The sequence below is a fragment of the Neomonachus schauinslandi genome, chromosome 9 (assembly GCF_002201575.2).
Source record: "Neomonachus schauinslandi chromosome 9, ASM220157v2, whole genome shotgun sequence".
Taxonomy (NCBI): domain Eukaryota; kingdom Metazoa; phylum Chordata; class Mammalia; order Carnivora; family Phocidae; genus Neomonachus; species Neomonachus schauinslandi.
In genome coordinates, this window is record NC_058411.1 from 102,364,111 (window position 1) to 102,376,612 (window position 12,502).

A 12,502-nucleotide genomic window follows, 5' to 3' on the forward strand; every position below is an offset into this window, starting at 1 on the left:
TTTTAAGGTTCTAACTGTAATTAACAAGATGATATAAAAGAAAACCTAACTGCACATTCCAAGCAAATGAATGCAAGTATGAGAGAATATCAGAGAATACAACTTAGAAAGTACATTTTTTTCCTCCTCCATTACCATACTTTTCTACTTCTGCTTGAAGTCAACACAATATAGAACGCATGAACGATATATGAATGGTAAACTGGATGAAATTAAACTTTCAAAGGTATCACATCTCAATGTTATTTTAAAGATCCGAACAATATGCACCTCATTTCATTTTTATTACACAAAATAAAAGACAATAAAAGGTAAAAATGTATCTACTTTTACCATTTTTATCACAGGAGGAAGACAATTCAAAAAAAGAGGTGGAAACTAAAAATATGACAAGAAAAAATACCATGGAGAAACACAACTTACATATACGGGATTCTGAACAATCAAGGTCACTGTTAAAAATAAAAACATGGGAACTAAAAAGAAATCAGGTGATCTTTTGAAAACTTGTAAAGTTTATTTTATTAATCAATTAATATCGGAAACTGAAATACCACTACATACTTGCATAGCACTTTACTACTGTACTTCATAGTTCATCTTATTTCAAATTGATAGCTTCACCAGCACTCTGTAGGAAGCAAGTGTTTTACAGAGAAGGAAAATGACCAGGCCTAGAGCTTAGACTTCTACATATACATCCCTCTAGTTCTTACCCCAGGACTTGCAAAGGGAAGAGATTCATTAAACAGACTCTTAAACCAGACTCATTTATACTGCAGGGACTCTTTCAGTAAAATGTTTGCCTCTGGATTTGTCTTTTATATAAATCTCGCACAGTAGGTTTGCTTAAAGTGGGATATATACTTAAGAGTATTTTACACAAAGAGGAAAAAGAAATTTGTTTAATGTTATTTGTAAAATACTTTTTTCTATAAAAAAAGTAATAGAGTGATCCCTGTTACTTTTGATTTACATATATTACATATATATTAGTCAATATTATAAGCTATCTCCATATTTACCAACTTTGTCCTCTTCATCTTACCTTTACTAACAGCATAATCCTGCATGCTGATCCAAAGGCTTCTCGCAGGCTCTTTTGAACAACCCAATGCCAAGTCTACATACACAGCAATTTCAGGCCGCAGTTTGTAATCAAAAGGCTTCTGTTCTTCGTTGCCTGAAAGAGCTACTTCTAACAGGCAACTCATACATTTATCTAAAAATAATTATTCAAGAGCCGATTTTAAGCCTGAACAATTTTGGTGCTACAAATAAAATCTTATCACTTTTATTTAATCCATATTTAATAATACATTTCAAACCATTTTAAGTAGATGTACAAAGGTAAAGTCCTTTAACACTTCTCAATGAGAAGTAGCATCGCCACCCCCTAAATCTCCTCCAGAAGGATGTGTGACCAAATGTAACCCCCAGGGAGGAGTTCTGGCATGCTGGTAGGCAGGCGCCAGGGAAGCTACATGTCCTATGTGTGTAGCACAGGTCTGGAGAACTCTTTTGTTCAAAATGGAATGATGTCCTCACTGAGAAACATGGGACCACTGGGAAAGAGACCAGACAAGAACTTTTTCTTTTTTCTAGACTTAAGGGAAAATAATCAGTTAAGTATGACTCAAGAGAGAGCAAAGATACCATGAACAGTTTCTCTACTGATATTTACATTTGTTCACGTGATTCCTAACTTTTTAATGGGACATTTTGGCATTCAGAATTCATTTTCCATTACAAAAAAAATAGCTCAATGATAGGTTTGGGGGTTAATACCAAAAGTCAATTTAACCCATAATATAACTGAATTATCCTGTATTTACAATTTTACAAAGGACAATACCCTTTTCCTAATACATGCAAGTATTTAAACCTGAAATGTAATATTTTAATAGCTTCATGATTTTATAATTTTAAAAACTGAAAGATAACATTAAAACTGAAATTTATTCATACTAAAGACCAATTAATTCACTAAAGTAAATATAATAGAAATATGAGGAAGGTAGAGATAAAGATACTTTTGTCCTCAAGAGGACATTTGCAACTATCACAGAACTAAACACTGACAGCACTGGAACCATGTTTATAATGTTAAACATTCCCTGAAAAACCATTTTACTTTTCTTGATACAACTGTATCTTAAGTACCAGTCTAGCATTCAACAATCACGGCCAGAATCACTGTCTCATTCATAAATGAAATGATGAATATATACTCTCTATTTGGAAAAGGAGGAAAATCTTCAGTAGCTCTTCTCACTCCCACTCCCCAACCCTCCAAACCCAAAGCAGAATATGCGATTTTTGTCTTGGTTTCAATTTTTCTTCTCCCTCTCGATTGAGATTCTCTTAGAATAAGATTTCTCTTGGACTTTCTTCTTAGGCACTCTCTCTCTGAGTCTCTTTCTCCCATCAGAGGAACAATGAATTTTAAGTCAATAAGACCACACAAGCTATCTAATCAGCTCCTTATTTTATGGATCAAAATTATAGGCCCAGAGAGATTAAAGGGCCAGTCCTAAAACAACCAGATCACCTGTTCAGGAACTGGAGAAATCTTCATGTTCAGACAGTCTGAGAGATAGCCTACCAGCAAAGAAGACAAATGGGAGATGAGGCAGGAAAGAGAAACCCCAAAGGCACCATAAATGGGGAGGAAAAAATGTGGAAACGTACAAGGTAACACCAGCATGAAAGTAGGATAGGCTGGGAGGAGAAGAGATTGCCACTCACATCTGGGAGGTGTTTGAAAACTGAACACTGATAAGTCCTGGTACCGTTACAGAGCTTTACATTCTATGAAGCACGTTCATAACTTCCAAGCCCCAGAAAACAAGGAATCAAGCGTATTCCCACTTTTATAAGTTAAATGACTTGCCAAAAATGAGTGATAAATAATGACAGGGTGGGACCAGACCTACACTGCCCTAGTTTGGAGGCTCTTTTCACTACACAGTGCTGCAGGATTTAACTTCTAAGGGCTCCAAGTCACAACCTCAGATCCCCCACCCAGCTAATGTTTCACTTGTTTGCTATCAGTTCTCTATTCAGCAAACCCAGAATAAGAGAAATCTCCAAAGAAGATACAAACACAAGCATGTATTTTAAACACTGTAGAGAAGCACATTACCTAACTGAGGGGTGTCCATTTCTACACCATCACTAAAAAGTGGTGTTTTCATCCAATATGCAGTGTCCTGTTCCTCTGGAGACACAGGGGAGCCCAGAAGCATACCACCAAGACACCGCCCAATAAGGAGAGCAATTGTTCTTTCCAGATCCACAAGCCACACCCAGGACTGGGCTGGCTGAGGTAACGGCATGCCAGCAGGATCAATCAGTTCTGGCCCTCCTAAAGACAAAATCATTAGTAATTGTGTCTTATCTGGTATTCAAGAGTCTCAATCTTTCTCATTCCTATTGCATTGCAATAAGACAATGAAGCAAACTAATTTTACATTGAAAACATAAATTAGAACACTATTCGTATATATTCTCTTTACTAGGCTAACTTAAAATATGTTCAAATGAGTTTGCCATCAAATAAATTTCCCTTGTGGAGTTACTAATTTTAAGACAAACATTAAAACAGTATCTATGACAGAAATGTCCCAAGGGATTCTATTCCTACTTTTCATTATCCAGATCAAATTTCACCGTTAACAGTGAGTACTTGAGGCAGCTCATCCCTCCAAAATCAATACAAGAACTGATCTAGTAAAATGACACTTATTATTGTTTAATGTTTTTAAGGCCTGAATTCAGAACTGTCTTGTACTAAAATCCAGACCCATGATTTCTTATTATTCATTCTTCACTTAAAAAAGAAAAACTATACTTAGCCATAAAGATAGGAACAGATGTCAATCAAATCATTTAAGAAAAACAAAGATCAACAAATCCAAAAACTAGTATTTAAAAAGATTGATAAAATGGACAAACTTTGTTTTGTTTTTTTTAAGATTTTATTTATTTATTTGACAGAGAGATAGAGAGCGAGCACAAGTAGGCAGAGTGGCAGGTAGAGGGAAAGGGAGAAGCAGGCTCTTTGCCGAGCAGGGAGCCAGACGCGGGGCTCGATCCCAGGGCTCCAGGACCATGACCTAAGCCGAAGGCAGCTGCTTAACCTACTGAGCCACCCAGGCACCCCTAAAATATACAAACTTCTAATAAAAGATGGCATAAATTCAAATACCAGGAATAAAAAAGAGGATGTAACCACAGTTACACTAGAGATTTTTAAAAAACCGTTAATGAGTACTATGAACAATTTTATGCCAATAAATTTGAGGAGCACCTGGGTGGCTCAGTCGGTTAAGCAACTGCCTTCGGCTCAAGTCATGATCCCAGGGTCCTGGGATCAAGCCCCGCATCAGGCTCCCCACTCAGCGGGAAGTCTGCCTCTCCCTCTCCATTGGCCTATCCCCCAGCTCATGCTCTCTCTCAAAAAAATAAATAAAATCTTTAAAAAATAAAAAAAATAAATTTGAAAAACAAAATGACATTTTCTGGAAAAATATCAACTTCCAAAATGGATCTGAGAAGAAACAAAAAGCTAGAAAAGAAAAATAACCACTAAGGTAAGAAAATTAATAGCCAGAGTCTATCTAAATGCCAGGTGGTTTTATAGATGAAGTCTTCTAAACCTTCAAAAAAAGATATCCTCTATCTTACACAAATCATTTCAGAGCAAAGGGAAAAAAGGGAAGACTCCAAAATGATGCTATGAGATTAGGATAACTGTGGTAGTAAAAATGACAACAGATGCAAAAATCCAACCTAACACAGGAAGAGTAAATCTTAATAAGTTCTGACATGCTTTAGAAAAAGAAGAGTAAACCTGGAATGGCTCCCTATAAAACCTAATTAACATCCTGCTACAGTTGTAACCTTGACACCTGACTTCATCTAAATCCAGCTGTCAAAGAACCATATAATGTTAAAGACAGGCCCTCATTGTCATCTTGTCCAATTCCAATCCTTCCAGAAGAAACCAAGGCTTAAGAAATTATAAGCAACCTATCCTAGATAATACAGCCATGTCACTAGCTTTATGCCTTAGTCCAGGATTCCTTCTAATAAAACATGTGGCCTCACTTGAAAGGTTTTTAAAACTTAGTAATCAAACTCCTTCGATAGCCTTATGATAGGCTTCAATGGAAAAACACAATGCTTTCTAGACATAGTACTCGAAACTATATCCAACTGAATATCAAAATCATCAACATTTTATAAATTAAGACTGAATTCAAGTGTCATACCTAAAATCAGAATGCTATTTCCTATAAAGTTCCTTAAAAAGCAAACAAACAAACAAAAAAAACCCATACACAGACTCCCAATTTCCATCTTCCACATTCAGTTATCTACACATCCAACCAAAATACTGAATATTTTACTGTAAAATAGAGATTTAAAACTAAAGATCTTTTCATTTAAGAAACAGAACTTTTTAATCAAATCAATCCATTGACTGTAAAATGTGTCACTATGCTGCTGACTGAACTTTGAAAGAATGCTTTCCTATTATCCAATGTAAGATGTATCCTAATTTCAACAATGTCAAAATTTGAAGAAAAAAATAAAAGTGTCTCAGAGTCAATGAAATATACTCTTCAAACCTAATAACCATATAGACCCTATTTATGACACTGTTACTTACATATGAGCAACTTTTTGAGTTTTCTCATCTCAGTTGCCCTTTAGGCTACAAATTCTTAGACCATAACAACCTTACCTTTTGATTATGTGAAACACCCAAGTATCAGATATGACCCACCTGATGCACACAAGAGGAACAACTTTTCCCAAAAGCCTATTTGTTGTTTTACTATCTTTACTCACCATGAAGAGGCCACTGTAACTCTTGGTCTTCTAAAAGAGCGGCAGCAGGCAGGAGTCTATTAAGGCAATCAAGAGGTGGCAACAAGTCGAGGAGGTAACTCAATAGAGGCCGTGCCACTGACACGGGGAGTAACAGTAGAGAGTTAACAATCTGGCAAAGCATACTGCCTGCAGCTGAGACGTATATCACATCTATGAAGGGTAAGAAATTCAACATGGATCAATTGTTTCAAACTTAAAAAAGAAAAAAACCTAAAAAATACTATTTTAGCCTAGAACTAGAGTATACTAATTTGATAACTCTTTGTTGAACATGTATCTGGTAGCTGATGTGGTATTAGTATTTACTCACTTTCACAAAGTACCACCAACAGACACTTTGTGGGAAAGCATATAGATCCCTGTGCCAACAAATTCAAAGGATTACAGCTGCTTCCCTTAAAATGCATTATGAATTCCTCATTCACAAATTTATCCTCATTTTTAGATTTACTCAAGAAATATGTATTGGATACAACACACCAGGCACTGTTCTAGGTGAAAGGGAGACAGCTACGAGCAAAGAGCTAAAGACTCCTACCCTCATGATCTTTACATACTATATTTTTTAAACCAAATTTACTTTTTAAAAAAAAATTAAGATCACTTCAAAGCATCTTTTATCTATACTGGCTTTAAATTAATTTTATTTCCATATTTCATTGTATTGGGGGTGGGAAGGACCATCAGAGATGAGCTCCATTTGAAGAGATTAAATTTTAAATACCTGTGGAACAACAAAATGGAGGTGTCTAGTAAGCAATGGTTTTAGTTTCTCAGTTTTTCTTTCTTTTTTCGGTTGGGGAACTTCAGAGATAAGGTGGTTTCAGAGAGACATACTGAATTTTAGTTGCCTTTGAGACAACCAAGAAAAGACACCCAATAGGTAACCAGAAAAGGCTTTGGTGTGATAAAGGAGTTCTCAGCCAGATGCAGATATGGAAATCAATAGACACATGGTGGTCAAAGGAAATGGGACCAGATCAGATCATTCAGGGAGAAAAAGGGCTGAAGGCAAAATTCTGAGGATCTTACACATTAAAGGGCATGTCCAAGGAAAAAGAGCTTATAAGAAACAACTGAAAGAAAGTGATCAGAGTGATATAAGGCAAAACAGGATTGTGACTACCCAGAAACCCAGAGAGAAGAAAGCATTTCAAGAAGGAAAGCGGAACACTGGCAAATGCTAAAGAAAGGTAAAGAAACAGCAGATAAAAATTCACTTTATGCCATTTAAAATTAATCTTTTTTTTCTTAAGAAAGAACTTCTATTTTATTTATTTTTTTTACTATGTTCAGTTAGCCGGAAAATTAATCTTTTTGAGTATCACTGAAACATCTTTAAATTAGAGCTCTTTCATGTCAATTAGCATCTCTGAAGATTAGTCATTATCAATCACTGTTACCATCACTCCCAGACCAAAATCAAAGGGATCTTCAATAGGAAGGAGAGTCAAGATCATTCCTATTCCACTCAGAGGTTTCAGGTCTCTTAAGGCTTTGCGAAGGCTAAGAATTCTTGCTTTACAACCACTGATTAAATGCCAAATCCAGTACCAAACACACCTCTTAATTTTTCTCCAACGCTGCCATTCCAAGGACTTTCTTTGAGCAAATTTGCAGAGCGTGAAAAAATATCTGTGGCATGAGGCAACAAGAGCTGAAGATGTTTATGAAGCAGCGCCACGCTGCTTGAGTTCTGCTGGGGGAAAGTTCTTAAATTACTACTGTGAAAGATTCAAGGTACAGAAATATCATGCTTACCCAAATATCTGAGTTTCAAGGTCCCTGGGAGATCATCATAAAAGGCAAAGAATCACATACCTCACTAATGTTATTGATATGGCAAAATGCCAGCAGCTGTTTCTGCAGTGAACACAGGAGTTCATGAAGATGAGCAGGCTGACTGTTTTCCGAAGATGATGTTCCAAGTAGAAATTTATCACTATTCTTTTCTAGCTCTCCAAAGGCTTGATCCTAAGATGATATAAAAATTAAGATTATATTTGAAGTGCTTGAAAACGAAAGTCAAGTCCTACCATAAATGATTGACTTAAGAAGCCACTGTCTCCTTTTTCCCATTATTAATCTTTAAATCTTTGCACTGTTGTTATTAGCTACTAGCAAAACTTGTAAAGCAATTTCAATGTGTTTTACCATTTAAAAAAAAAGTAATACATGTTTCACTACAGAAACTTTGAATATAGAGAAAACAGTACAATACCCACAGACAACATACTTCAACATTTTAATGCAACTGCTTTCCATATCTCGTGTCAAGGTTTTGTTTTCACATGGTTATGAAAGGACACAATTGAACATTTGAACCCAATTCTCAGAAATTAAATTAGTTTCATATTTTCAAAGAAATAAGTCATGTCAACTATACTTAAATTAAAAAACAGGTAGAAGAAAAAGAAATGGACTAAAGAGAATGACAACTAAATACAGTGTGTGATCCTGCATTTGAGGGAGGGGTTGCTATAAAGCACATTAAGACAATTACAGAAATCTGAATATGGATTGTATATTAAATTGTATCAATGTTAAATTTTTTGAATAATTGTTCTGTTGTTATGTAAGAGAATGCCCTTCTTAAGAAATACATGCTTAAGCATTTAGGAATAGTCAACATGGCATCTATAACTACTCTCAAATGATTTAGAATAATAGACAGAGATGGTAAAGCTAATTTGGCTGAAGGGTAGAAGGGAGTTCTCTGCTTCTTGAAACTCTTGTATAAGTTTTAAATTATTTCAAGTTAAAAATATTTTTTAAAGAGCTGTTCTTGTAACTTTTCCAAAGAAGACATCCACATGGCCACAGACACATGAAAAAGTGCTCAACATCACTCGGCATCAGGGAAATCCAAATCGGAACATCAATGAGATACCACCTCACACCAGTCAGAATGGCTAAAATTAACAAGTCAGGAAACGACAGATGTTGGTGAGGATGCAGAGAAAGGGGAACCCTCCTACACTGTTGGTGGGAATGCAAGCTGGTGCAGCCACTCTGGAAAACAGTATGGAGGTTCCTCAAAAAGTTGAAAATAGAGCTACCATACGACCCAGCAAATTGCACTATTGGGCATTTACCCCAAAGATACAAACGTAGTGATCCGAAGGGGTATGTGCACCCCAATGTTTATAGCAGCAATGTTCACAATAGCCAAACTATGGAAAGAACCAAGATGTCCATCAACAGATGAATGGATAAAAATGTGGTATATATATACAATGGAATATTATGCAGCCATCAAAAAAAACCCACGAAATCTTGCCATTTGCGACGACGTGGATGCAACTAGAGGGTACTATGCTAAGCGAAATAAGTCAATCAGAGAAAGACATGTATCATATGATCTCACTGATATGAGGAATTCTTAATCTCAGGAAACAAACTGAGGGTTGCTGGAGTGGTGGGGGTGGGAGGGATGGGTGGCTGGGTGATGGACATTGGGGAGGGTATGTGCTATGGTGAGCATGGTGAATTGTGTAAGACTGATAAATCACACACCTGTACCTCTGAAACAAATAATACATTATATGTTGAAAAAAAAAGAAAAAGAAGAAGATAGTAGGAAGGGAAAAATGATGAGGGGTAAATCAGAGGGGGAGATGAACCATGAGAGACTATGGACTCTGAGAAACAAACTGAGGGTTCTAGAGGAGAGGGGGGTGGGGGGATGGGTTAGCCTGGTGACGGGTATTAAAGAGGGCACGTATTGCATGGTTCCAAACAATGAATCATGGAACACTACATCAAAAACTAATGATGTAATGTATAGTGATTAACATAATAAAATTAAAACAAATAAACAAAAACTGTTCTTGTAAAAAGTTTAGAAAATAACAAAACTGTATTTAAAAACAAATTAAAATCACCATTTAGTGAACACCCAAAGAAAATCACTATTAATACTTTTTAGTGTATTTCTTTCTGATTTTTGTGACTTTCACATTTTTTTCATAATATTTCATACTGTTTTTAAATTTTATTTTTTTTTTTAAGATTTTATTTATTTATTTGACAGAGAGAGAGAGAGTTAGCGAGAGCAGGAACACAAGCAGGGGGAGTGGGAGAGGGAGAAGCAGGCTTCCCGCCGAGCAGGGAGCCCGATGCGGGACTCGATCCCAGGACCCTGGGACCATGACCTGAGCCGAAGGCAGACGCTTAACGACTGAGCCACCCAGGCACCCTGCATACTGTTTTTAATCTTCTCTTTTCCAACAGATTCGTAAATAATATGTCTTCGCAAACCATGGGTATATAAACTTTAAGGGTCATAATATTCCCTTGAGTGTATATACCATAATTTACCTAGCCATTTTAGATATTTAAGTTGTTTAAAATTTGTATTTCTTATAAAGATGTGATGAACACCTTTATGCATAAAGTATGGTCTATGTTTACAATATGCAAGACAGAGTCTCAGCACATTTTAAAGCCCTTGCCATATAAGCACCATTATAAGCTGCCAAATAAGCACTGCTCTAGATTGAATGTTTGTGTCACCTCAAAATTCGTATGTTGAAACCTAATCCCCAATGTGATGGCATTTGGAGATGGGGCCTTTGGGAAGGGACTAGTGTCCTCATGAGAGAAACTCCAGAGAGCTCCCCGCGTGAGGACACACAGCAAGAAGATGGCTATCTATGAACCAAGAAGCTGGCACCATCAAATCTGCCAGCACCTTGATCTTGAATTTCCCACCTAACAGTGAGACATAAGTCCGTGTTGTTTAAAAGCCATCCAGTCTATGGTATTCTGTTTATAGCAGCCCAAACAGACTAAGACAAGCACCATCATTTCAAAATCTTAGAACATGACAGGGGCTCCTGGGTGGCTCAGTCACAGTTAAGCGTCTGACTCTTGATTTCAGCTCAGGTCATAATCTCAGGGTCATGAGATAGAGTCCCACGTCAGCTTCTGCACTGGGCATGAAGCCTGCTTGAGATTCTCGCCCTCCCTCTCCCTCTTTCCCATCTCCCCAACCCTCCCATCACACACACTCTCTCTCTTAAAAAAAAAAAAAAGTAAAAAGAACATGACAAATTTGGTTTAAATCACTTCAGAAAGAAATAATAATTTATGATTTTCACTCCAAAGCAGTTAGTATTTTATTTCCATTTCCATATAACATACATATCTACCCAGCCCTAATGACATTAGAAAGGCACTACTTTATTTTTTTCACTAATTTTATCTTTAATTGTAGTAAAATACATACAATATCAAATTTATCACCTTAACCATTTTTGAATATGCAGCTCAAAAGTGTCAAATGTGTTCACATCATTGTGCACATGCCACTTTTAATTATATAAATGCAAGATTATACCTTCCTTTGTAAGAAGGACAAATAAAAGCATTAAGAAAGCTCCGACTCAAGGAGGCTAGATTCTTGCCTAAAGTATACGTAGCAGCTATGCAAGGAGGTGCCCTAACGATGTACCACTAATTACCTGGCAGCAGCTTCTAGTGCTGAAGGCAAAACTATCAAATCACAGTACTTGGAGGATGTTTTCTTCCAAAGGACAAGTGCATCAAACTGTATTTGTGGTGTTAAGAATCCCATGGGCTTCACACTTGACAGTGACAGCCAGTCTACTTTAAGAGTAAGGCACTACTTTCATGCCACATAAATATTCCTCACAACTTTGGAAAAAAATGTTCTGTCAATAACAAATGACATTATGACATTGTTCCCATTCCATGTGCAGCCAAACATCAGATCAAATTTATATTCTTAAATCTGAAAGAAAATAATTATATACGCCCAACTGTCATTCGGATTTAGCGACCTATTAATGTGGACCGAATAGAACACTAAGACTTGCACAGAAGAAGATACAGACCTGACCCTGACAAGGTCTAGGAAACAATATGAAAGGATACACAAATCATTCAAAGTTAAGTCACACGGTACACCTTGTTGCTAAAAATTGCTGAAGTTATACCAAGTTATAATTACACAGTTACATAGGGTTATTTGGGTAAGGCTTCCCTGAAGAAGTCACAGATTAGTTGAGCAAGCTGGAAACTGGTAATGCCATGTCCACGAGCTCGGATGAGTGGTGTGTAAGCCAAATGATGAAGGGCCTGAAGGGGTATTTAATTTAATACAATGAGGTTATTCCAGCAGAAAGATGCAGAGAAGAGACCAGCAAAAAGTGACAATAACTACAACACTGCTATTGGCATTAGGTCATGACGCTGTTGAGTTAGAACCCATAGAAATGGGGGGTGGGGGGGAGTGAGAGGTGGATTTAAGAAACACTTAAGAATTAAGAGCATCCTGTCTTCTCTCCTACTGACCAGCCTATTCTTAGTAAGTACTAACCATACTGTAATTACAGGATTGTATCTGGTAAGGTTAATCCCTTCCTCATTATTCTTCTCTTGCAAATGTTGGCAACTATTTTTATCTGTTTGTTCTTGAACATTAACATAAGAAAAACTTGGTAAAATTCTAAAAAAAATCTTTTTGGAATTCTCAATTACAAGTCGTTTGGCTCCTACGTATTTCAGAAGTCTGACACATGTTTTCTGCCTCTGGGGGAGTGGAGTCTAGAGTTTTATTTATTTCATATGTATTTAA

The 12,502-nt window shown here is 36.6% G+C and overlaps 1 protein-coding gene across 1 annotated transcript in view; it reads right to left on the bottom strand.

The window, feature by feature from the left end:
* Window positions 1-12,502, bottom strand: part of HERC1 (HECT and RLD domain containing E3 ubiquitin protein ligase family member 1) — a 146,889-nt gene that overhangs the window by 105,203 nt on the left and 29,184 nt on the right. Inside the window, exons 14-18 of the mRNA XM_044918258.1 lie at window positions 7,723-7,875; window positions 7,465-7,597; window positions 5,860-6,051; window positions 3,146-3,367; window positions 1,049-1,222 (exon numbers count right to left, since the gene is read on the bottom strand). Of these exons, the coding sequence (XP_044774193.1) occupies window positions 1,049-1,222; window positions 3,146-3,367; window positions 5,860-6,051; window positions 7,465-7,597; window positions 7,723-7,875 (874 nt within the window). The remainder of the gene's footprint in view (window positions 1-1,048; window positions 1,223-3,145; window positions 3,368-5,859; window positions 6,052-7,464; window positions 7,598-7,722; window positions 7,876-12,502) is intronic.